The 27127-nt window shown below is 38.8% G+C and overlaps 1 protein-coding gene across 1 annotated transcript in view; it reads right to left on the bottom strand.

Annotated features, from left to right (window-relative positions):
- The window catches only part of LOC104119086 (em protein H5), a 61853-nt gene that overhangs the window by 25901 nt on the left and 8825 nt on the right, over window positions 1-27127 (bottom strand). Inside the window, exon 2 of the mRNA XM_070197017.1 lies at window positions 23017-23088. Within this exon, the coding sequence (XP_070053118.1) occupies window positions 23017-23088 (72 nt within the window). The remainder of the gene's footprint in view (window positions 1-23016; window positions 23089-27127) is intronic.

The following is a 27127-nucleotide window of genomic DNA, read 5'->3' as shown; positions in this document are numbered from 1 at the left end:
CCATTGTTAGAGCTCAAGGGAGATGGGGTTATCAGATACAGGGGTCGTCTGTGTATTCCAGATGTAGCAGGGCTACGAGAAAGGATTATGTTAGAGGCATATTATTCATGGTACTCCATCCATCCTGGGTCAACGAAGATGTATCATGACATTAAGGATGTGTACTGATGGAACGATATAAAGAAGAACATTGTTAAGTTTGTCGCCCAATGTCCTAATTGCCAGTAAGTGAAGGTATAGCACCAGAAGCCCAGAGGGCTAATGCAGACTATAGAGATCCCGACATGGAAATGGGAGCCGACAAACATAGATTTTATCACGGGTTTACCTCGTTCTAATCGTAAGTTCGATTCCATATGGGTGATAGTCGATAGGCTCACGAAATTAGCTCATTTCCTACCGGTCAGATCTACATATACACCAGAAGATTATGCAAAGTTATATATTAAAGAGATAGTGCGGCTACACGGAGTACCAGTTTCTATTATATCTGACCGTGGGGTTCAGTTTACAGCACATTTTTGGAGGTCATTTCAGAGAGGTCTAAGGACTCAGGTGAATCTCAGCACAGCTTTTCATCCACAGACTGATGGACAAGCCGAGTGCACAATTCAGACTCTCGAGGATATGTTACGAGAATGTGTGTTGGATTTTAAAAGAAGTTGGGATGAACATCTACCTCTTATCGAGTTTGCATATAATAACAATTACCACTCCAGTATCCAAATGGCTCCGTACGAGGCTTTTTATGGGCGTTAGTACAGATCTCCTATAGGGTGGTTTGATGTTGGAGAATCTGGGTTACATGGGTCAGACTTGGTTCAGCAGGCCACAGAGAAAGTAAAGCTTATCCGGGAGCGACTGTTGACAGCTCGGAGTTGTCAGAAGTCATATTCTGACATGCGGCAACGAGACTTAGAGTTTAGGGTTAATGACCGAGTATTCTTAAAGGTATCACCTACGAAGGGAGTGATGAGGTTTGGCAAGAAAGGCAAGCTTAGCCCACGGTATATTGGGCCTTATAGGATCATTCGGAGAGTGGGCCAAGTAGCTTATGAGTTAGAGTTTCCCTCAGAATTGGAGTCTGTCCATCCGGTTTTTCACGTATCTATGCTACAGAAGTGCATTGGCAATCCTACCCGAGTGGTGCCCATGGATGATGTACAGATTACAGAGGACTTGTCATACGAGAAATTTCCAGTTGCCATCCTAGACCAACAAATCTGCAAGCTACGAAATAAGGAGGTAGCCTCCGTGAAGGTTTTATGGAGGAGCAAGAATGTAGAAGAGATGACGTGGGAATCGGAGGAAGAAATGAAGTCTAAATAATCCCATCTATTTCAAACTGTAGATATGGATCAAGATGGGATACTACAACACATCTCTATTCAGGCTAGCAGGTCATCAGGTAAGCTTTTATTTTTTACTTTCAGTATTTATGATTTACGGTCGGTGAGGCAAAGTGTTGCTATTTATAAATATTGGCCATGTGTGGCATGCATAGTATGTTTTCTAGCTGCGTGCAGGTTGGTTTTAGTCTAGTGTACAGAGGAGACTCTGGCAAAATTTTCCAAAGTCTCTAAGACTAAACATTCGAGGACGAATGTTTCCATGTAGGGAATGATGTTACACACCTATATTTTCGTACGTAAAAGTGCGTCGTAAGCAAACTAATGTATGACAAAAAATGAGATAATATTTGAAAGTATATAAATTAAGTTAATCACATTACCTCGGAGGTTACAAATATTGAAGATCATGAAAAACAAGTATAAAGAGAGTTGGAAGGTTCAGAAGCTAACAGAATTCAAGAAAATATTGTTTCGTCAAAAGTCGACAAGTTGGGAATGTTATAATATATACTTTTGGGGTGAGACTAGGGTGCTTAACATGATAAAGATATTATGTTATGATTTATATTAGTCGTATGACAGCCGTATGTTATGTTTTGAAGTCAAGCGAGTTGTGGAACAAAAGTCGATGAAAATCATCACAAGTTACGTTCCTAAGTTTTACTGAAACTTTTAGTCAAATGTAACTGAGATTTTCTCCCAACCTACTTAGAGTTACGGGGTGTTCCACCCTTAAAATGGAATATCTATGAGTCTACTTTCTAATGCATTAAACCGTTTGTCAATACAACATCGGAGTAGAGAGATATGGACGATTTTACGAGACTGCGCAGGCTGCTAGGTGACAAGAAGGTGTATCACCTACTTGCTTAAATGAGAGCCCAAAAATGGGCCATTTCGGGTTGTACAAAGAGGCCTTTTAAAGGACTATTTTATTCATATATTAGACTGAAAATAGGGCATAATAACCCGACATAATCTCTGCAAAAACCTACCAAAACTTTCCCACAAACCCTAATTGATTTTCTCTCCCTTTCAAGTTCTAATTGGAGGTAAAACTTAGGAGTTTGAAGAAGAAAGATAGGAGCTGGGTTATCCAATAAATAAGGTGAGTTTACTGCTATATTTCATCCATTGTTTCTGCTGCAAATTCATGGGAAGTTGTTCTATACTTGTAAGAACTCACGAGACAGTGATCGGAAGCAGTGAGTTCGAGTTATTCACTTGTAGCGGACTGTTTTGTGGACTATTTTGTGTTGCTGTTGGGCTGCGTATTTTACTACTGTTTCGTGGGGTTTTGGAGGAGGAAGGGGTGGAGAAACACCATATAAATGTAGGGTGGTGGGCTGGTCGTTCGTCGTAACATTTTTGGGTCATTTGACACTACTACGGTGGTCGTTTTGTGTATGAAGAGATTGGGGTGTGTTGGGCTGTTTTGTAGTTTTTGATGGTGTATATAAGGCTGAAAAATAATGTATATATGTTGTTATTGTTGTGTTCTTGTATTGTTGGTGTTATCTTGAATTTGGAGGAAGTAAGGATTATTGGGGGAGATGCTACCCGTTTTAATACTATTGTCGTTCGTTGTGCGATAGTTGTACCTTTCGTAACTTAATGATAGTTTTATTATCGTTGTTGTAGATTAAGGTGCGAAGAGGTGACTTCAACTTGGTGATTGGAAAGATTGTGATAAGGTATGTTAAGGCTAAGCCCTTCCTTCATTTTGGCATGATCTCGTAATTACATGTGTTTGATAACGAGGCATAAAGAGAAGTTCATACTCCCGAATTTATATACACTATCCTAGTCTCATAAGTTACAGTATTCTCCCTTATCGGGACTTCATATTCAGTTTAGTTTTGTCTTTATTCAGTCAAGAGAGCAGAGGGTGTATATATATATATATATAGAGTAGAGAGTATATATATATATATATACAATATTACAGTATTTTCACCACCATCGAGCTATAATCGGTGGGCAGGCCCCTATTGGGCAACCTCTGATCAGATGGTAAGTTATATACTGAGCCTACTGTGGCCGAGCGCCTATGAGCGAGCCCAGAATGGCTGAGATACATAGCTTAGCATGGCTGAGCGCCTATGAGCGAGCCTACTACGGCGAAGCAGTTACACGTTCCGAGCCTTATAGGGCCGGACATTTATTTTACTTACTATATTAAGAGAGTTGAGTCGGTATCAGCAGGTAAGTATATCTCCAGATCATCTTTGACTCCCAGTTACTTTCAGTTATCATATTATCAGTTCAGTTTCAGCTTTCAGTTATTTTATTGCCTTACATACTCTGTACATTATTTTATACTGACGTCCCTTTTCTGAGGGCACTGCATTTTATGCGTGCAGGTTCAGACAGACAGACGGGTAGACCTCCTTAGTAGGTATTGCCCAAGTTCAGCCTGATAGGTAAGCTCCACGTCCTTCAGAGTTGTCGGGTCTAGAATTTTGTGTACATCTTATGTATATCTGTATATATGTTATGGGTAGGTCGGGGCCTTGATTCGATCATAGTACATCCATCAGTAGAGGCTTGTTGACATATACTGTCAGTTAGTGCAGTATGTTGGGCTTGTAGGCCTTGTATGTATATTTTGTTGGTTTGTCGGCTGTAGTAGTTATGACGGCCTTGTCGGCCCAGCATTATATTGATGTTTAGTTAGCGTTAGTTTCTGTTCAGTTTTATATTTTGCTTCGTGAATTTTCTTGCAATGTGGCCCCATGGCCAAAGTATGATATTATATGTTCAGAGTCCCTTAGTCGCAAGTTGGTACGCAAGGTTAGGTGAGGCACCAGGTGCCAGTCTTGCCCCCCAGGTTCGGAACATGGAGGCGATAAGAGAATGGAAAGATATTGCCCCTAAGTCGACAGAGAGGTTAGAATATCTAGAGCAAGGATTGATGGAACTAGAAGGGAAGATGATAAAGAGACTTTGGGATTGTCAAGGCATGTACGGCGATGAAGGAGGGAAGCTGGCAAAGGCTTATTTACTACTGGACCTGCGCGATCTGGGAAACATGATTGAGGGGGTGAATAGAGCCAAGCATGGAGAAGGTCTTTCATGGATCAAGTATATTAGGAGATGATATTCTTTACTGCTTTCTAGCTTAGAATAGATTTCGATGTAATAAGGCTTAATGCCATTAGTGACTTTATTATTATTATTATTGTCAGTTTAGAGAAAGATTGTTTCGGCTTATTTTCACACTAATGAAATAAAGCAAACGTTAGCATAAAGTTTCTCCAAATCTATGTGTCGCTTAGGCCAACCTCAGGCATGATGAGGTCCCCAAAATTAGGATGCGAATTATTGCATGACCTTATGTGATACTTGCTTAAATATTACAAACACCCTTTTACTTCGTCTTACTGACTTGGTTACCTTTTGTTTTTATTTATTTTGATTATTCCCATTCCTAAGGGTTGGTTCGTGCATACTGGCATCATCAGCATACTACACCAGATCCAGAGGTCCTCCATCTAGCGACCTAAAAAGCAAAGACAAAGGCAAAGGGAAGATGGATGATCTAAGTGGTATTCAGAAAGATAGTGCTACCGCGGCAGAGAATGTTGAAACCTCAGATGGGAGAAGTACACCAGGACAGAATGAGTTGGTCTTACGTTTGGAGCAGAAATTTCTGGAGCTACAAGGCGAGCTTGAGCAGGTCCGAAATTTGGCAAACATTTCCCTTACTCTAAATGTTCCTAACATCAACCAGCAAAACACAACCACTCAAAACCAAACACCATCACAAAACACACAAAACCAGAATCCACCACCCATAGCTCCGAATCCTCCCTCACCGCACCAGTATCACAATCCTGTACCTCCCCAAAACCTTAACCTACCACTAGTGCAAACCTCCCAATAACACCACCATCACCCGACTCAATATCCGCAAACCACCTTTTATCAAACTTCCTAAAACGCACCACAACCTACCCGATCCCCAAACCTCAATCAATGATCACCCATATACCAAAGTTCCAGGAACTCATCAAAGCAACCCCATTTATGTGGAAACCTTATACATACCTGAGCCGACTGAAAAGGACCTGCTCATTCGAAACATGGCCGAGAAACTCAAGAAACTGATAGGGAGAGTCTAGAGTGTTGAAGGTGGGAAAGGCGTTGAAGGCTTAAACTATGAAAATTTATGTATCCAGCCAGATATAGAATTATCGGAGGGTTACAAACCTCCCAAGTTTGAGATGTTCGATCGCGCTGGTGATCCGAAGTATACATCTGAGAACCTACTGCGACAATCTTATAGGAGTGTGTAAGAATGAACAAATCTGCATGAAACTTTTCATGCGAAGTATTACAGGAGACGCTTTGTCTTGGTATATCAGTCAAACCCGAAGAAGTGGGCATATTGGGTAAGTATGACATCAGATTTCATGGACAGATTCAGGTTCAATACAGAGAATATGCCAAACATTTTCTATATTCAAAACCTCAAGAAGAAGCTGACATAAACCTTCTGCGAGTATGCTACTCTTGGAGATCAGAGGCCGCAAAGGTAAGACCGACACTTGAAGAAGAACAAATGAACAAGTTCTTTATTAGAGCTCAAGATCCGCAGTATTATGAAAGGTTGATGGTCATCGAGAATCACAAGTTCTCAAACATCATCAAGTTAGGATAAAGGATAGAAGAAGGAATCTAGAGTGGGATGGTGACCAATTTTGAGGCACTGCAAGCCACAAACAAAGCCTTGCAATTAGGAGGTATCTCGAAGAAGAACAAAGTGGGTGCCGTGATGGTAGCCCAGGGCCCCAAGTCTCCCCTTACATACCAAACACCTCCACCCACATATCAACCCTCACCTCCAAAATACCAATACCATGCCACCACCTACCATACCTATAACACTCAGCCTGCATATTACTATTCACCTCCACCAACCCGCCAAAACTACCCAAAGCCACGCCCAAACTTTGACCGCAGAGCTCCCAGATAATACACCCCAATTGCTGAACCCATAACCCAACTATACGAGAGACTGAAGGCCGCTGGTTACGTCACCCTTATTCATGATGTTGTTGTCGAGAACCCTTCCCAGTGGATTAAACCCAACAAAACTTGCACCTATCACTCAGGCACGAAGGGTCTTACCATTGAGGAGTGCCACATGTTAAAGGACAAGATTCAGACATTGATCGACACCAAAGTTATACAGGCAAAGGAAGCCACACCAAATGTCCGTAATAACCCTCTCCTGAATCATAGGGGCGATGGAGTGAATGTGATAGAAACTGATGTGGAATGGGATCAGGAAGGATCCATCGGACTTATTCAAGAGGGAGATACTCCTAAAACATATCATGTCACCCTCACACCGATCGTGGTACAAATCTAGGTACCATTTGAGGTCGAGGTAGCTACACCTTTCACTATAATGGTAGCTCCCACACCATCTTATAAATTTGATACCGTCCTATGGGATTATGTTGCGGAGGCAAGAAGAAAGGGAAAAGACAAGATGGAAGAGACAGGTCTCGTGCAAGGTATGACTAGAATTGGCAGAATTTACACACATGAGAATCTAGGAGGAACAAGCAAAGGAGATACATCTAAGCCGCCTGTCGTTGAGACAGGCACTAACGATGATCTTTGGAGTAAAGTACAAGTAAGGGAATACTCTGTTGTTGACCATCTGAACCAGACTCTCGCCCAGATATCCATTTTATCACTATTGCAAAATTCAGACGCACAAAAGAATGCCTTGATGAAAGTGGTAAGTGAAGCTTATATACCCGCCGTCATCACTGGTGGAGAGATGGCTAACATGGTCGGATAGGTACTGGAGAGTCACAAAATTACTTTCCACGAGGATGAGTTACCTCTATAATGGTTGAGTCATAACAAAGTGTTGCATATTACTGTGCAATTTGAGGATAAGTTCATTGCTAGGGTCCTAATAGATGGAGGTTCAAGCCTGAACATATGCCCGTTGACCACTCTGAAAAGATTAGGTAAAGGCATGCATGAGATATGTATAGGAAGCATGAATGTGAAAGTGTTCGATGGATCTCAGAGATCCACTATCGGAGAAATCAACTTTGATATACAGGTGGGCACGACCTGGTTTGATGTCGAATTCCAAGTGCTAGATATATCTCTTACTTACAGACTGTTGCTAGGACGACCATGGATACATGCAGTTCGGGCAATGGCTTCTACTCTGCACCAGGTTGTGAAGTTAGAGTGGAATCATTAGGAAGTGATCATCCATAGAGACGGAAGCAACCCTATCTACACCAACCAGACCATTCCAGTCATCAAAAATAAGAGGAATTGGGCGGAGAAACATATCACCGCATTGAGCGGGTGAACGCAATTGAGAAGGAACGATGATGGAGCAATAAGATAGAAAGCATATTGTTATGGACAAGATATGAACTAGGCAAAGGTCTTGGTCGAAAGCTTCAGGGGATCATAGAACCCATACGACCGCAGTATCATGGCACGAGCTTTGGGCCATGAATATACCGTGCAAGAATATCAGGATTGGACACCACTGTGGAGCGTAGATTACTATCCTCTAGAACAACCCATACCACCCCTGCACCAGACATTCTGCTAGACTGACATGATGCGGGGATCGGAGGAAGGCGAGATTTTGGCTGGTATAAGGAAGTTGTTTCTGGATGAGGAAGATATGGACTACAGTGCAATTTTAGAGGAGGAGGAGGAAGAGCTTACTATTCAGGCAGTAGGAGAAGGAGTTGTTCTCAAGAACTAGACCGTTACACCATCTCGGGCTCACCGAGTACTTGGGTAACCTGGCAAAATTAGCATGACTTGTTTTTAAATTGTTTTTGAGCATTTAAGACATTTTAGTATTTTGTTTTGAAATAATTACTCGAGCCATTGTTGACAATTTTAAGCTTTATTAATGCATTATTGCTTTTCGTATTTATTATTATCTTTCTACATTCTTTTCAGCATAATTATTACATATCCTGATGAACCTACGACTATGACATGTAATGAGACAACGCAACATCAGGAAAGTGATTTAGAAGATGATATAATACCCGAGAAAATTGTCAAAGAAGTAGAGAATTTTGAGAACAAACCAAAGTCTAACTTGGAGGAAACTGAGGCAGTTAACTTATGGGATTCTGCAACAGTCAAAGAAACTCGCATAAGCATTCATCTATCACCGTCAGAGAAGGAGGAGTATGTCAGGTTTCTAAAGGAATATAAGGATATTTTTGCATAGTCCTATGATGACATGACTGGGTTAAGCACATCCATAGTAGCTCACAAGCTACCTACCAATCCTATGTGCCCACCGGTAAAGCAGAAGCTCAGAAAAGTCAAGACAAATATGAGTCTAAAATAAACGAGGAGGTTACCAAGCAAATCAAAGACAAGGTTCTTCGAGTGGTCGAATACCGACCTGGTTAGCCAACATTGTGCTAGTTCCGAAGAAAGATGGGAGAGTCAGAGTATGTGTTGACTACTGAGATTTGAATAGAGCAAGTCCCAAGGATGATTTCTCGTTACCCAACATACACATATTGATCGACAACTATGCCAAGCATGAACTCCAATCCTCTGTGGATTTCCTCACAGGATATCACCAGATTTGGATGGACGGAGAGGATGCCGAAAAGACAGCCTTTATCACACCATGAGGGATATATTATTACAAAATGATGTTGTTTGGTTTGAAGAATGTTGGGGCCACCTACATGAGGGCCATGGCGACTGTCTTCCATGATATGATACACAAGGAAATAGAGGTGTACGTGGATGATGTTATCATCAAATCCAAAAGAAGTTTAGACCACATAGCAGAAGAAGTTTTCCGACCGACTTCGAAAATACAATTTGAAGTTGAACCCCACAAAAATTGCCTTCGGAGTTCCTGCTGGGAAGTTTCTATGTTTCATCGTCATCCGCCGGGGTATTGAGCTAGACCCATCAAAAATCAAAGTATCCAAGGACTTGCCACCGCCAAAGAACAAGAAGGATTTTCTAGGATGCCTCAATTATATCAGCCGCTTCATAGTACAATCAACGGTGATATGTGAGCCGATCTTCAGGATGCTAAAGAAAGATGCTGCAACAAGATGGATTGAAGAATGCCAGAAAGCCTTCGACAAAATCAAAGAGTATTTATCTAAACTACCCGTGTTGGTCCTGCCAGAACCGGGAAGACCTCTGTTTCTCTATATGTCCGTGTTGGATGGAGCCTTTGGCTGCGTCCTGGGAAACATGACGAAACTGGGAGGAAGGAGCAGGCAATATATTATCTGAGCAAGATATTCACACCTTACGAAGCCCGGTACTCTCTGTTGGAACGCACCTGCTATGCTTTGACATGGAAACCCCAGAAGTTGAGACATTATTTTCTGTGCATACACTACATATCTCATATCAAGGATGGATCCGCTGAAATATTTCAGAAACCAATGCCTACAGGTAAGTTAGAAAAGTGACAGATATTGCTAAGTGAGTTCGACATCATTTATGTGACTCAGAAGGCAATCAAAAGGCAAACATTGGTCGATCACTTGGCAGAGAACCCCGTAGACGGAGAATACAAACCATTGAAGATGTATTTTGCCAACGAAGAAGTGTCCTTTGCAGGTGAAGATATTACCGAAGCATACAATAGTTGGAGGATGTTCGTCGACGGAGCAGCCAACTTCAAGGGAGTGGGCATCGGAGTTGTTTTAGTATCAGAAACCGGTCAACATTATCCAGCATCCGCAAAACTCAGGTTCCCGTGCACCAAAAATATGGCTAAATATAAGGACTACATCTTGGGACTCAGACTGGCCATCGACATGAACATTCAGAAGTTGGTGGTAATTGGAGATTCTGATCTGTTGGTACACCAGGTACTAGGAGAATGGGCTGCCAAAAACACTAAAAAATTGCCATACTTGCATTACATACAAGAATTTATTAAGAGGTTCACAAAGATAGAATTCAAACATGTTCCAAGGATTCAAAATGAGTTTGCAGATGCATTAGCCACTTTGTCTTCCATGATACAACATCCCGACAAGAATTTCATCGATCCTATCCCAATAAGAATTCATAAGCATCCAACTTATTTTGCTCGTGTCGAAGAAGCGTTTGACGGAAATCCATGGTTCCACGATATCAAGGAATACTTGGAAAAGGGAGAATACCTAGAGAGTGCTACAGATACTAAGAAGCGCACGCTTTGAAGATTGGCCAACCATTTCTTTCAGAGTGGAAGAATTCTGTATAAAAGGATTCTTGATTTAGGACTGTTGCGATGTGTCGATGACAAGGAGGCATCTATATTGCTCGAAGAAATACATGCCGGAACTTGTGGACCTCATATGAACGGTTTTGTTTTGGCCAAGAAGATATTAAGAGCATGGTACTTCTGGTTGAATATGGAGACATACTGCATCAAATATGTTCAAAAGTGTCACCAATGCTAGATACATGCTGATATGATATGAGTACCGCCCAACGAACTCAATGCAATGAGTTCACCTTGACCTTTCTCTGCTTGGGGAATGGATGTCATTGGACCAGTTGAACCTATTGCTTCAAATGGACACAAGTTCATTTTGGTGGCTATAGACTATTTCACAAAATGGGTTGAAGTCGCTTCCTATAAGGCTGTGACTAAGATGGTCGTAGCGGAATTTGTCTAGGATCGTATTGTTTGTCTATTTGGATTACCTGAGTCAATCATTACTAGCAATGCCGCCAATCTCAACACTGATCTGATGAAAGCCATGTGTGAAACATTCAAGATCAAGTATCAGAATCCTACAGCATACATGTCGCATATGAATGGAGCCGTAGAAGCCGCCAACAAAAACATCAAGAATATATTGAGGAAAATGGTGGACAACTACAAGCAATGGAACGAGAAGCTACTGCTTGCTTTGCTCGGGTATCGCACCACAGTTCGCACGTCAACTAGGGAAACTCCCTATCTACTGGTCTACGGTACTGAAGTTGTTATTCCTGCCGAAGTGGAGATTCCTTCCTTAAGAATCATACAAGAAGCCGAGCTCAGCGACGCGGAATGGATACGGAACCGGTTTGAACAACGGTCTCTCATTGATGGTAAGAGAATGAACATAGTGTGTCACAGTCAACAATACCAGAATAGAATGGTAAGGGCTTTCAACAAAAGGGTTAGATCGAGGCAATTCACACCAGGGCAGTTGGTGCTAAAACAGATCTTTCCACATCAGGATGAAGCAAAGGGGAAATTCTCACCCAACTGGCAAGGCCCTTACATAGTTCACCGAGTACTGACGGGATGAGCACTTATACTTTCAGAGATGGATGGAGAAATATGGCCAAAATCTATCAACTCGGACGCAGTCAAGAGATATCCCATTTTTCATTTAAGCACTTCTATATTCCCACTAACATGAATTAGGAAAATTAGGAGGTGTATTTTTTTTCTCTTTTTGAATATCCACATTATCCATATTTCTTTCCTTGTATTTTTTTCTTTTCTATTCTTTTTTTTTCTCTTTTTTTCTACACACACTCCTTATATTAAGGTTCATCGGCTAATGGTTGTTGATACCCAATTTTACCCTCATATTTTTATAAATATCCTATATACTTTCAAAATATTATTTCTATCTTTTATTGTCAAGTTCACCCTTTTATGCTAAGTGTTAATTGTAATTACTTGTTGAATTCATGCTTTATCTGCTACATACCTTAATTGTTAATTGATTCTCAGAAATTTTGTCTTGGTTTATGGATTGTCATTTCTTGCTATTTGATTTCGTAAGTTATCATGTAACTTTTTCATCCGTTGTGAATTCTTTGTGTAGCCTCATTATCCCTTTTGATTTTGTGGTACGCCGTACTTGGTTGTAAATTGTTTGCTTAAATTATGTTGCTTGGGGAGAGGGTTGCATGTCGCAACAGTAATGAAAATGATGATATGGTGGAATACGAGATGATTATAATATTAATAAATGATGATATGGTGGAATAAGGGAGGATTATGATATTGATAAATGATGATATGGTTATTAATGTGTGGGATCAGATTGCACACCGCAACGGAGGTACATGTTGTGATTGTTGTGATATTAAGGTTATTTCCGGTTGTGATTCTCATGGTACATTTTATGTTAGGACGTTATTTGTTGTTTCTTAAATCACTTCATTGTATTTTGATCGTATTTGATTAACTGTCAATATTCTAATAATGGAACGATATTGACTTCTTATGTGAGTCATGCATTATATGTGATATGTTGTGTTGCTTCAATATGCCAAATTTGCGCCTCTGTTATTTCTTGATAAATTGATCATCAAGGTGAATTTATGTGTACGAGGTCATTAGCTTATATCCGATTGAGTTGTTGATAATTTAGCGGATTTAAATGAAAGAGTTCTTAAGGTGTTTCACTTGTGTGTCTTTCAAAAATAAAACTCGTATCTCATTCGGCGTTTTACTAATTTAAATGGTTATTACACTTTTACTTTAATTGGTTTCCCAAATTTACTCATCACCTTATTGTTGTGTAATTTACTTAAAATTATTATTACGCTTTATTTTAACAAATTCTATATTTAACTCACTAGATTTAATTGATGTTTTACTTTGCTTATATACGATATTTTGCATCATCTCATTTATTTCTAAAACTAAGCTCGTCTGATACTCTATTTGCACAACCTCTCCTTTATTTCACTTTATTTGAATCCTAAATTAGGCTTAATATCTCATTTGACACTTTACTGTATTCAAGTTTGATTTGTGCTTAATTGTGTTTATATTATTCATCGATCATCTTAGTTGATATTGACACGAATACTATGTACATGGTAGCATGTGGATTTAATCGTGCGAAAGTAATTTGGAAAATATAGGCACAAGGTGCCATGTATGGAAGGTTTGGAAGTTGTTATTTATGATTTGAGATTACGAAATGTGGTACTTGGGGAAATTTTTGTTGAAATTCGTGCATTAGGAATGATTTGATTGACTGAGTTGTCATCGATTTAACTTACTTGAACACATTCATATTTCATCTGTACCCCAACTATGTTGTTGCTTAATTACTTGGTTGTTCTCGTTACCATTCGTGCTCCCCTTATTTTCACTGTTAATTGTGATTTGAAATCTTTCTACTATTCCCCTTATTTTACATGTCCGATAGGTGTCTTGACCTGGCCTCGTCACTACTCTACCAAGGTTAGGCTTGATACTTACTGGGTACCACTGTGGTGTACTCGTGCTACGCCTCTGCATATTATTTTGTGCAGAACCAGGCACTTCAGATAGAGTTGGTTTTGAGACTTATGCATGTGCGGTTGGAGACTTAAAGGTATACCTGTTGAACATTCGCAGGCTCCGAAGTCACCTTCTGTTGTATTTTAATTTCATTGTGTCTTGTTATTATGGGACAATGATGAATTGTTATTTCTAGTGACTCTTAGAAAAGCTTATGACTTGTACTACCCATTTTGGGGTTATGTAACTGTTGTTAGTTTAGCTATGTTATTACAGATATTAGTTAAGGTATTGCAATTAAGTTAGTTAAATTCTATTAATAATCAGCATGTGTTAGGCTTACCTAGTCCTAAATACTAGGTGTCATCACGACATCCTAAGGAGGGAAATTGGGGTCGTGACATAATGATGATGTCCTAGGACAATTGGTCGAACAAGATTCAGGATTGGTTGAAGAGGTGAGAGTGCTGAAGCAACAATTGGCAGAGATGTACCAAGCCTGGTTGAACGGACAGACACCGCCCCCACTACCCATAGGGCATTTGGATAATCTTCATAATGTGTCAGTGCCCATCTTCATAGCAAGTAACCCATTATACCAACCTGGATTCAGTCCGAACATTAACCTTTCCAATATCCCCAATACCTTTATTCCACGTCCTCCAACTGCACCCTTAGTAATGACTCGCCTATTGTACCCATTGTCCATACTTTCACTGTCCCTCAACCGACTCTTGCTCAAAAGTCCAACAATGATCCACAACTCAATGCTCATGATGCCCAGCATTACTCTCCGGAACTGACTTTTAAGGTTCCAGATTCATACAAACATACTCAGAATATGTTCTCAATTGATATTGAAAAACCTAACAAAAATATGGAACAATAGAAAATGACCAAAAAAATAAAGAGCTTGGAACAAACCATGATAAACATACAGGGCTTGGGAGGCCACACGAGTGTTTCATTCAATGATCTATGCATGTTCCCCCATGTTCATTTTCCACTCGGCTTCAAAAACCCCAAGTTTGATAAGTATGATGGGCATGGTGATCTTGTGGCCCATCTAAAGAGGTATTGTAACCAACTGAGGGGAACGGGAGGCAAATAAGAATTGCTCATGGCCTATTTTGGGGAAAGTTTGACAAGAATTGCTTCAGAGTGATTCATAGATCAAGACATGTCTCACTGGCATGTTTGGAATGACATGACTCAAGATTTTTTCCAACAGTTCCAGTACAATATTGATATAGTGTCAGACCGCTCCTCTCTTGTCAACACAAAGAAGACACTGATAGAAAGCTTCAGAGAATATGCAATCAAATTGAGGGAGCATGCTGCTAGGGTCAAACCACCAATGAATGAAATGGAGATGATTGACTATTTTCTCCAAGAACATGATCCTGATTACCTCCATTATATGTTATCCGCCATTGGCAAACCTTTTGCTGAGGCGATTAAGATTGGATAAATAGTTGAGAATGGCATGAAGACGGGAAGAATATTGAGTCAGGCAGCCTTCAAAGCCACATCGCAGGCCATCCTGAATGGGTCGGGAGGTTTGGCAAACAAAAACAGGAGAGAAGAGAAAGCCATGATGGCTTCAAGCTCTAGGGAAGCCCGCAGGCCATTCAGCCAATCATATATGCCACCCAAAACTTCGCATTAATACTACCCGCATCATGATGTTGTATATGTCGTGGAACTGCCTCACTATGCGGTAATGAACGTAAAACCTTACACGCAGCCACAAAGTCACACCTAAACCCGAGCTTCACCTCCTAGAAATGCCCGTCCCTACCAAGCTCCATATAATCCCCAACAAAATATTCCTCAATATAATCCCCGTCCAAGAGAGCCTCCTAAAAGGAATCAGTTTATCTCTATTGGTGAATCGTATTCAAGTTTGTTCCAAAAGCTAACCAGGCAAGGTCTACTGCAGCCAGTGGCCCCGAATAGGCCGAACCCCGAGTCTCCCTTGCACCAAGCTAATGATAGATGTGAATACCACTCTGGAGCAGTGGGACACGATATTAAGGACTGTTGGACTCTCAAAAGAGCAGTGGAGGACCTCATTGAGATAAAGGAAATAGTTCTAAGGGAAGAAGAGGCCCCTAATATGACAAACAATCCTTTTCCTACTCACAACAATGGGCTGGTCATTGGAATGATCTATGATAATGGGGAGTTAGATCCAGCACTGAAAGCCATTGTAGCCATTGCCGCGACAAATGAGAAACCTAAAATGGTCGCCAAGACATGAAAAGTTCTCTGTTAGATGGGAATCTCGGTAGTCGATCTTGCTATTCTTTCTGCGTACGGATTATTTTAGGGTGTAATTCGGATGTTTTACTTTTTTGTCTTACTTTCTAATGTAAACCCTTCTATCTTAAAATGCAAAGAAATGAAATCAATATTTCAACGTCCATGAATGTCTCTTTTCTTAATCTTGTCTCTTTTTTATTCTCTTTCAGTTCTATTAATGCATATTTTAATAACATGACATGCTTGTGGACTTCATGCCTAGATTCTAAAATACTGTCAGACTTTGAAATAATGAATCAAGAAGCATAATGTGTTTAAAATAAGGCATGTAAGAAAATAAATAGAGAATTGGAACAGTAAGCCTAAATCAAATCCAAATAAAGCCGCCTTTACTTGATTGGTTTATGGAACTGAAGCTGATACCATTAGAAGTTGAAATTCCCTCCCTTCGGATCATTGTTGAAGCCAAGATCGAGGATGAAGATTGGGTCAAGACTTGATCTTATAGTTCATGTGGAAAATGACTGATAGAGTGTGCTTAGCTGGAGAGTCGAGTGAAGTTCTGTCGAGGATCTGATCTGTGGTTCCTACTATTACATCAAAATGAAAAGAAAATTACATACTCTTAAAATCTAAGAGTTACAAAATTCCAATCTAAATTTCATCTGGAATCTTGTCTTGATTCTTGACTTGCTTCCCTTATTGACTTTAGACTGAAACATGATGCTCTAGATGTAACATACTATGAAATATTCTCATAGGCTTGTTTCTAAATCAGATGATGAGAAAATGGATCTTGAGACCCTATGTCTCCGCATGCATTATGTCAAAGCTGGTTGCGGCTGGTATTAAGATCACACGTTCCACTTTCTCTAGCGAGAGCCGGAGTCTTATTTTTTTGCACATACAATCCGTGCTTTGCTGAAAAACCTGCAAGTCATCATAAACAAACAAAATGAAAAAATAATTCCTGCCCTAGTTTGCATTAGAAACTTTTTGTGAGTTATTGAAAATACAATAGACTATCTTTGCTATTGCAGAATAAAGAATTGAAAGGTTTTTTGATAATAGGGGATGTCGTATCCTATGTTAACAAGAAGGAAGGCAACCAGGGGATGTAGTAATCTGTGTTGACAATAAAATAAGGCTCGTGGCACTCTAGGATGCTGCTCGGGAATGTCCCACTCTATGTTGGCAATAAAATATGGCTCGTGGTGCTATGAGATACTACTAGGGAATGTCCTTCGTAGTGCTCTGAGATGCTACTAGGGAATGTCATACCCTATGTTGGCAATAAAATGAGGCTCGTGGCGCTCTAAGATACTACTAAGGAATGTCGTACCCTATGTTGATAGCAAGTAATGCAACCAGGGGATGTAGTACCTTGTGTTGGCAATAAGATGAGGTGTGTGGTATTCTGGGATGCTATTAGGTAATGTCATACCCTATGTTGGCAATAAAATAAAACCAAGGGATGTGTATTCTGTGTTGGCAATAAGATGACGCTCGAAGCACTCTAGGATGCTACTAGGGAGTGTCATACCCTGTGTTGGCAATTAATGAGGCTCGTGGCGATCTGAGATACTACTAGGGAAAGTCGTACCCTATGTTGGCAGGAAGTAATGCAACCAAGGGATGTAGTACCCTGTGTTTGTAATAAGATGAGGCTTGTGGCATTCTGGGACGTTACTGGGGAATGTCGTACCCTATGTTAGTAATAAGATAGGGGATGTAGTACCATGTGTTGGCAATAAGATGAGGCTCGAGGCACTCTAGGATGCTACTAGGGAGTGTCGTACCCTATGTTAGTAATAAGGAATGCAACCAGGGGATGTAGTACCCTATGTTAGCAATATGATGAGGCTCGTGGCGCTTTGAGATGTTATTAGGGAATGCCGTATCCTATGTTGGCAATTAAATGAGGCTTGTGGCGCTCTGAGATGCTACTAGGAAATTTCTTACCCTATATTGGCGGCAAGGAATGAAATCAGGGGATGTAGTACCTTGTGTTGGCAATAAGGCGAGGCTCTTGGCTCTCTAAGATTCTATTAGGGAATGTCGTACCCTATATAGGCAGAAAGTAATGCAGCTAGGGGATGTAGTACCATGTGATGAAGATAGGGTATTGGTTCCGTATAATGAAACTAAAAATAAAATGATTACATGTATATTGGAAGAAAATCAAAGATTTGAGAACTTCACTTGGTGGTGTTCGTCTTTTCATGAACTGTTTCCTAAAATTGTTCTGTTCTTGTTCTAAACAAAGAAAGATTCGTTAGTTTTAAAATGGTGGTCGGTTTGTGGCTTTGATTATTTCAATCTCTTGATCTCAGCTCATCTTCTTCAATGATTCCAACTGTAACTGGTTATTTCCTGAACACCAACTGCTTTTTGACCCCGAAGAACCTTTGGCTTTTCCAATCTTTGTCATGATAGTTGGTCGCGTGGGATTTAACCTTTTTAAACTTTATTTTGCCTTTGTGGCATTTCACTTTTGATTTCTTTCTTCCAAAGTTGTTAATTTCAGAGCATTGGAGAACTTTTGACTTTTCAAACTTTGCCAATGACTGTTAGTCGCATGAGGCTTAATCTTTCAGCTTTATTTTGCCTTTGCTGGCGCTTTAATTTGATTTTTTTCTTCCAAAGTTTTCAATTTTGAAGCATCGACCAACCATGGCCAGTCGGGGTCGACTTGATACCCTTGCCGAGGTTGGGTGCCTTTTGAATATATCAGCTCGCTTCAAACGAGAACCCTGTAAATCGGCCTCGCCGTCGTTTCTTTGCCTTATTTTTGGAACAAAGTTAGATTGAAAAGGATTCAAAGAAAAACAAACAATGGAATACAGAATGAGTTTAAAACAAGAGAGGTCAAAAACCAATCACCTTGTTCATTTTTTTTGCCTGAAAACTCTTCATGTTTTCAAGCAAAGAGGGGCATGCTGTGAACAACTAATCTTTGACCACACCGAATTCTATACTATTTTAGTATAAATATTTCTTTTAGGTATAACTTTGATATTTTGAACTTTTATCTATCTCTTAATAGGTTTTATTTAAGAAAATTAAAAATTACAAAAAATATTCACATTCTTAGAGTATAACTTTTGTTCCTATTTTTTAATAGAAGAAAATTTATAATACATACATATATATATATATATATATATATATATATATATATATATTTGGTTTCTTCTAATTTTAAATGTAAGCTATAGTATTATTCTTAGTATAATTTATACTATAATGTAAATGTTTAGTTTTCTTATGTATATAATATTTAAGTCTAAAAGTAGTTGACGAATATTTTTAGCTATGCATTTTACTTTCTCTTTTCTTCATTTTTTAAAAAAAAACAGGAACATTTTTAAAAAAAAAAGCAACTAACGAAAAGAAGAAAAAAAAAGTAACAAAATAAGAAATACAAAAAAGTTCTCTTAATCTTAGTTACTGCCTATATGCTCACGTCCCTTCCCCTCAAGGTCTCAACCCCTCACGTCTCACTCACATTGCATGCACACACGATTATCTGCACACACACACATTATACATAATGCAGAACCCTCTAACCCTCACTTCTCACTTCCCCCACTCATCTCATCATTAACCCACACATCTATAAATAATACACACACATTCACATAAAAGGAGGGAGTCCAATATTTTGTAAAAGAGACTTGGAACAGAACAGGAAGGAAAAATGCATTTTTTAGAGTGAAAGATATTCTGAATAATTTTATTATTGGAAAAATTAGAGTTCTTTAGTGAAGTTTTCTTTATTCGAGTAGGTTGATGTTGTTACTTCTGGTCGCGGTTCTCCATTTTCTATTCATCCGTGTGATCTCTCGGAATTGAAGTTGTACTTGCAGTGAATTTCTATTTCATCTATTGAAAAGATCTTGCTTATCTAAGGTGCAATACTACGTTTTCTCGTCTATTCTAATCTTTTTAGTATTAGGAACTAATGTTTTGTTGAAAAACTTGTATGAAATGTGTTAAATTTTATGTTTTAGATTCCGACGTAATGGATTTTATGTTACTAAATCCAAACTTGAATGATTTAAGTTATTTAAGTTATGTCGAATAACGTGTTTACTTATAAATGTTTTTTAGTTCTAGTAAAAAGCATGGGTAAGATTTTCATTAGTTTCTTTCCTTCCGAAATTGTTTGAACTTAAATGGCTGATCTTCACTCTTTTGGCATGAGATATATTTGTTAAATTCCCTAAAGTTGTCTTAGTCCTACCGTTGGAGTTGCTGAATTTGTTTTAGTGCTTCCATGCCCTTATATATTAAATGGTTGTAATTTTAAATTTCACAAGAAGTTATTTACACAAAATAATATGATGACTAATTACTTTATTTTTATTTTATTAAGTTCCAGTGATGAATGTGTGCATAAGCCTTTCTGTAAAGTTTCTAGATTAAAAATAATAATCTAATGTAAGGTGGATTTTGTTTAAATAGAGGCACATCAGTAGGAAAGCTTTTCAAATTTGGATTTATCTTCCCTGTTAGTTGTTTCTCTTAGTCATATTCTTTTTGAAAGACTTTAAAATCACAATGTTATAGTTAGTCATTATGTTGAAATAGGATTCACGAGGAGTATACTAATTAGATCTAGATACATTTTAATGCCTGTTAGTAAAAATTAATTATAGGTGAGGAAGATATGAGGGTTGCGAATTTTAAAAAGAATGGTAAGAAAAAAGATTTGTGAGGGAGCGAGATGAGTTAGGAACTAATTCAAGATTCGTTGTAATAAGTAAAAAAAAAAAATATTATTAATAATAATAATACAAGTAAATATCCCTTATCTAAAAGAGACAAAGAGTTGAATTACTCTAAAACGCTAGAAAAACTTTAGATGTACTTTAAATATTAGCCCATGTATTCATACCCGAACCTTAGAATGATATATGCCTAAGTAATAAAAAGATCATGTGCGCATTCCCGCATCTTGATACTTTTAAATTTAAAATAATTATGTTTTGACCATGTGTACATTTCGTACCTTGGTTTAACATTCAATTTCAAAGAAGTACCTTGTGTGCATACAGCATCTAGGTCAAACTAATTAATAAATGACAATAATAAATTAAGCGATAATAAGCATATCACAACCAGTAAAATTCAAAAATGGCCAAAAATTGATTTAAGCCTTACATTAGTCAATAAAAGCAAGCGTACTAGAACCACGGGACTCGAGGGATTCCTCAAACATTCCTCTCGATCAATAGAATTCCTTACCTAATCTTCTGTTCTAGTAGACCATAAATAAAGAGTAAAATCTTCTTTTTGATGAGGGATTCAAATAAAAGGTGACTTGGAACACCAAAACTCAATTCCAAGTGGCGACTCCAAATAATAAATAATGCATTTTCAAAATGTCACTTTAACTGAAAAAACTCTTCTAACTTAACCTCGTAACAGGGTTGTGTGGGAAAAAAAGAGGTGTGATGTATACTACCAAATAATTATACATAGACACTACTAAAAATTCGGGCAAAACCGTCCAAAAAAAGACCAAAGTGGGTCGGTAATGGCCAAAAACCGTCCAAAACGCGACCATTTATGTGTGGACGGTATTTTGAAGGTCGGAAGGGCATACTGACCAAAGTTGGTCGGAAATTACCGACCAACTTTGGTCGGTCAATTAAATTCATAAAAAAAACAATTGTCGAAGTTGGTTGGTTTTTTCCGACCAAAGTTGGTCGGTATTTTAATTATGTAATTAAAAAATACACCATCTGGGAATCAAACCGAGGTCTGTAATGTGGCAGGATACTATTCTACCACTAGACTATTGGTGCATTTTATTTTAAGACTATCTTTTATTTCATTTATACTCTTTAATTATATTTTCACACGAAAATAACCGACCAAAGTTGGTCGGTTTTATTAAAAAATAAAATTACTGACCGAATTCGGTCGGTTTTTTAAAATGACCGGCCGAATTAACCGACCGATTTTGGTCATTTTTTAAATATTAATATTAATTTATTTTAAGTAAAAAACCGATCAAAGTTGGTCGGTTTCTTGATAAATAAATTTTGCGGGACTCAAAAATAATTTCCCGTATTTTTGCGCCAAAGAAAACCGACCAAAGTCGGTCAGTTTCGTAAAAGAAAATTAAAAAATAAAATATTTTGAAAAACTCAATTCCAAGTAGCGACTCCAAATAATAAATAATACATTTTCAAAATGTCACTTTAATTGAAAAAACTCTTCTAACTTAATCTCGTAACAGGGTTGTGTGGGGAAAAAAGAGGTGTGACATATACTATCAAATAATTATACATAGAAATCATATAATTATATGTGACTGTCCAAACAGACCCTTAAAGAATTCCGCTAGAGACCAATAGAAGTACTTCAACGAATAGTGAGTACAATACAACAACAACAACAACAACAACAACAACAACAACAACAACCCAGTATAATCCCACTAGTGGGGTCTGGGGAGGGTAGTTTGTACGCAGACCTTACCCCTACCCTAGGGTAGAGAGGTTGTTTCCGATAGACCATCGGCTCCCTTCCTCCAAGAACTCCCCACCTTGCTCTTGGGGTGACTCGAACTCACAACCTTTTGGTTGGAAGTGGAAGGTACTCACCGCTAGAGTAACTCACTCTGGTCGATGCTCAGCAACCCACGAATAGTGAATACAATGCTCAGTGTATATTGCTAATCCGCGATTACTGGTAATACCGGTCCACACTAAGTTATTTGTGTTGAATGAATATTATTTTGGGAAGCCTGTTTTCTCGTTATATTTGGTTAGTTTAAAAATAACTGATTACCCTTCTAGAACTAGCAGGAGCAATAGTATCTTTTGGCGATTTGTAAGTTCCAAAACAATTTCTGGTCACCATCACAGTAATTGAAGAAAATTTATTCCCTCCCTTATTTTCCACTTCGAAACGCATTACCGATGATCTTAATTTGCAATTGCAGCTACTAATCTTTCACGAGGCTAAGTGGAGTAACATTTACTAAACCGGTAGACGACTTGTAGTTGTTTCACCATACTAATTGCATGATTTATTACTACTTGAGAGAAGGAAGAAAATTTAGCAACTACATACATCATTAGCTAGTTTATATAGTAAGTACAATATAATCTCGTCCGCCTTGCAGGCCGGAATCGGGGCCACCCTTGCGTCCCATCTCCTTATATCCTTCACTTCCTAGCTGCTCCTTCCTTGTCTCACCTCCTTGCCTCCTTCCTATAAAATATGATAATTTCACTGTTGGTCATTGAACTATCTTTTAATTTTACTAAAGTCATATAATTATTTTTTGTCACTTAAAAGTAACTAAACTTTATCATTGTCACTTAAAAGTTATTTTGCCTCAAACCCCTACCATAAATATGACATGGCATTAAATTTTATGACAAAAATTAAAAAATAAATGCCACATAAACTAATATGGGTCATACCCATTTTAGATCCATTTTACCTTTAATGTGATTTGATCCATAATCCAAATGAGTTTCGATAAAAAAAATATATTAATTCCACATTAGTTTAAAATGATTATCTTATACTACAAAGTTTTGTCTTTTCTGTCACAAAATATTCATAATTATTCTATACTAAAATAATCTATGCTAGAAAATTCTTATCTTGTTTGTATGCCCCATCTGAGTCATTTTATAACTCTACTAAAGCAAAAATACCACTACAAAAGAAATTAGAATTAGCTACGAACATTGTCGCTAATCTGTCGCTAAAACGCTCGTAGCTAGCAGAATTTCCTGATAATCCGTTGCTAATCCGTCGCTAAATGAGATTAGCGATGGATTTTTCTATTTAGCTACATAATTTATCCGTCGCTAAAACCTGATTTTTTAGTAGTGTACTATTGTATACAATAGTATTTTAAAATGACTCGGATGGGGCATACAAACAAAATAAGAATTTTCTAGCATAGATTATTTTAGTATAGAATAATTATGAATGACTCGGATGGGGCATATAAACAAAATAAGAATTTTCTAGCATAGATTATTTTAGTATAGAATAATTATGAATGTGCTGTGATAGAAAAGGTAAAACTTTGTAGTATAGGATAATCATTTTAAACTAATATGGAATTAATATTTTTTTTATCGAAACTCATTTGGATTATGGATCAAATCATATTAAAAGATAAATGGATCTAAAATGGGTATGACCCATATTAGCTCATGTGGCATTTTTTTTGGATTTTTATCATAAAATTTAATGTCGTGTCATATTTATGGTAGGGGTTTGAGGCAAAATGACTTTTAAGTGACAATGATAAAGTTTAGTTACTTTTACGTGACAAAAAATAGTTATATGACTTTAGTGAAATTGAAAGATAGTTTGATGATCATCAGTAAAATTAACCCAATTTATTATGAATCACCAAACAAACCATATGCAAGAAGGTGCTTCCATCTCGAAGCAGGAGAGAGCTGAAGCTAGAGTATTAAATACGAATTCGGGCGAATCCAGTATATTGATAGCAAAGTTCAAAATTCCTATGGCTTCGGTGCCACGTTCTAAATTCATGATTATTTAAATCCAGATTCCGCTTCTATGACTCTAAGATGGTGCCGACTATATATGAACATAGGTAATTAAACGTAAGTTCTGTTTATTTGCGTATTGTATACGGCCAAAACCGGGCTAGCCCCTTGCTTGACTAATCGAAACTGAAATATGATAGATTAAGGTCCGACCTCGAGTCATATCGAACCGGGGTGTGAAATTATATCGCCAAGCTCGAGAACCCAGGTCCGAACAAATATGAGATCGGGAGAGATCGAGGGGAACTTGCTGAGTCGGATAACAGAAAGGCGAAATATCTGCGATCGAGCGTAGATCACGGCGGAGATCTCGGCATGTATCAAGGATAGACCGATTAATTAGCCAATCAGAAAATTTCTTATTTCATTTAGAATTGTATCAAGAGTAGGACTCCGCTACTATATAAAGGGGGTATGATCATTTGTAACGGGGGACTTTTACACATCATAAAGCAATACGTTGTCTTTTTCTATCTTTCATTATTGTTTAAGTTGAAAGCAATATTCTGTTCTTATATCAAGTTGAAACTTTTCATGGTTCAAAGGTGGTCTAATTCGAGGGCCAAGGCTATTCGATTCGTTTGGTTTGCATTTATTTCTTGTATCGTCAAATTCAATATTAATATATTCTCTTAATTTGTGCCAAGTTATATCACGTATCCTTAAAATCGCGTATAAATTCAACTGTTATCCGTTTTTAGGGTAAACAGTTTGGCGCCCACCGTGGGACTAAGGATAATAGTGATTGCCTGGTACTAACTTTCGTAACACACACTATTTTTCACTTGTTCTTGTGAGTATCTTTGATTCCAGGATCAAAATGTCGAACTCTCAGGCAACACCCGTACACGTGGACAACGAATTCGACCACAATAATGAAAATGACAACATAGCACCAGGGAACGATGTACCTCCAGTTGGCCTCGATGGAGTTCCGGCTGTAGACCCAATCGACGTCAGCTCGCATGTAGCCGTCAATGCAAATTTGGTCATCGATCCCGAGAGTAGAATCCGTAAGGATGTTTGATCGGCCACTCATAGCTCACATGGCAGCAAAGAGAGCAGAATCAACCTTCGAGTGATCTTCGAGATATTGCAGGCTCAACAAGCTGCGATAGCCCAGCTCCAAAACCAGAATCATGCACCAAGCAGGATCGAGCCCGAGCCGTCCCAGGAAGTTGTTCACAGGGTCAAATCGGTGTCAAGGAAATCAAACGGGAATAAATCAGGGACCGATCCCGCAATCATAAAGATGCTCGTAGAACTAACGAAACGAGTTGAGTCGGGGGAAAAGAAGATCGAAGAAAACGACAAGAAGGTAGAAACTTATAACTCCAGAGTTGATCAAATTCCGGGGGCACCACTTGTACAAAAGCCCTCCCCCCCGAGCGCGGCTCCCAAACCGATCCCCAAGAAGTTCCGCATGTCCGAGATTCCTAAATACAATGGAACGACCGACCCAAACGAGCATGTCACCTCTTACACATGTTCAATTAACGGGAATGATCTAGAGGACGACGAGATCGAATCCGTGTTACTAAAGAAATTCGAGGAGACCCTGTCAAAGGAAGCTATGATATGGTACCACAATTTACTACCTAACTCTATTAATTTTTTTGCTATGCTTGCAGATTCTTTTGTAAAGGCACACGCTGGAGCCATAAAGGTCGAGACTAGGAAGTTGGACCTTTTCAAGGTAAGATAGAAAGATAACGAGATGCTCAGAGATTTTGTGTCTCGGTTCCAAATGGAACGAATAGATCTACCACAGGTCGCCGATGATTGGTCCGTTCACGCTTTCACTCAAGGACTCAATGAACGAATCTCAGTGGCTTCACAACAGCTGAAGCAGAACTTGATTGAATATCCGGATGTTACCTGGGCTGATTTACCTGGGCTGATGTACATAATCGGTATCAATCAAAGATTAGAGTCGAAGACGACCAGCTGGGAGCTCCTTTCGGGTCAGTTTATCCTATCAGGCCCGTTGACAGAATCAAAAAGGACATTGATCGAGAACCAAGGTTGAACAATGATCGATACTAGCTATATAATGGAGATAGTAGGAACAACAGATCTGGGTGAAACCCTGTCGAAGTGAAAGGATAAATGACCGAGGTCAAAGCTCTCGAGGGCTCATGAGCAAAAATGGCTTCGACATGCATACTAGACCTAAAGAAGCACCACGATTGTCAGAATATAACTTCAATGTTGACGCAGTCGCCATCGTATCAGCTATCGGACGCATCAAAGATACTAAATGGCCTCGACCTCTACAGACTGATCCAACCCAGAGAAATCTCAATCAAATGTGTAAATATCATGGCACCCATGGCCACAGAACGGAAGATTGTAGACAGTTGAGAGAAGAAGTAGCCCGGTTATTCAATGACGGGCACCTTCGGGAGTTTCTGAGTGATCGAGCTAAGAATCATTTCAGAGGCAGAGATTCCAACAAACAAAGCAAACAAGAAGAACCTCAACACGTCATTCACATGATTGTCAGAGGGGTCGATGTTCCACAAGGGCCAGTGTTAAAACGCACCAAGGTGACTATCACAAGGGAGAAACGAACTCGGGATTACGTACCAGAAGGAACATTGTCATTCAACGACAAGGACGCAGAAGGAATCATGCAACCCCATAACGATGCACTGGTAATATCTGTACTCATGAATAATACTCAAGTTAAACGTGTGTTAATTGAT

The sequence above is a fragment of the Nicotiana tomentosiformis genome, chromosome 3 (genome assembly GCF_000390325.3).
Source record: "Nicotiana tomentosiformis chromosome 3, ASM39032v3, whole genome shotgun sequence".
NCBI classification, from domain to species: Eukaryota; Viridiplantae; Streptophyta; class Magnoliopsida; order Solanales; family Solanaceae; genus Nicotiana; species Nicotiana tomentosiformis.
The sequence above is the reverse complement of the archived record's forward strand: the minus strand, read 5'-3'. Positions and strand labels throughout refer to the sequence as shown.